This window comes from Sinocyclocheilus anshuiensis, unplaced genomic scaffold (genome assembly GCF_001515605.1).
Source record: "Sinocyclocheilus anshuiensis isolate Anshui unplaced genomic scaffold, SAMN03320099.WGS_v1.1 scaffold1036, whole genome shotgun sequence".
In the NCBI taxonomy this organism is placed as follows: Eukaryota; Metazoa; Chordata; class Actinopteri; order Cypriniformes; family Cyprinidae; genus Sinocyclocheilus; species Sinocyclocheilus anshuiensis.
The window spans coordinates 2093186-2093590 of NW_015550226.1; the positions used below are offsets into that span (position 1 = coordinate 2093186).

Genomic DNA, 405 nt, shown 5'->3' on the forward strand with positions numbered 1-405 from the left:
ATGGAATATGAACGGGCGTGTTTTCGTGTGAATCATCCAAATACGATTTTAGGTATTTTGTAGTAAATTGCCATATATGGATAAAGGTGGATGAACGTGTATGGCCTTTAGACAGGAATCCTTGCCGGAAGACGAGAGTGTTACAACGTATCAAGGATCTCCTTGACAACTTCAGTAGTCCTCAAAAATAAGAATGTTTGTATTGCATCGCGTGACGTCTCACCTTCTGGGAGTTCCACAGTCCTCGCGCGGCGCAGGGAGCGCGTCAGTCGATTCAGCTGTACATTCAAATGCTCCATCGCCCGTTCCATCATATGAGATGTCCAGCACAGAATTCAGCTCATGGAACACGTATTCTCTCTCTCTCTCTCTCTCTCTCTCTCTCTCTCTCTCTCTCTCTCTCTC

The 405-nt window shown here is 45.9% G+C and overlaps 1 protein-coding gene across 2 annotated transcripts in view; it reads right to left on the reverse strand.

Annotated features, from left to right (window-relative positions):
• The window catches only part of LOC107661011 (E3 ubiquitin-protein ligase HACE1-like), a 39493-nt gene that overhangs the window by 38808 nt on the left and 280 nt on the right, over positions 1-405 (reverse strand). For both annotated transcript variants that reach the window (XM_016450455.1, XM_016450456.1), the window contains exon 2: positions 224-366. In XM_016450455.1, coding sequence (XP_016305941.1) covers positions 224-314 — 91 coding nt within the window. In that variant the 5' untranslated portion in view covers positions 315-366. The remainder of the gene's footprint in view (positions 1-223; positions 367-405) is intronic.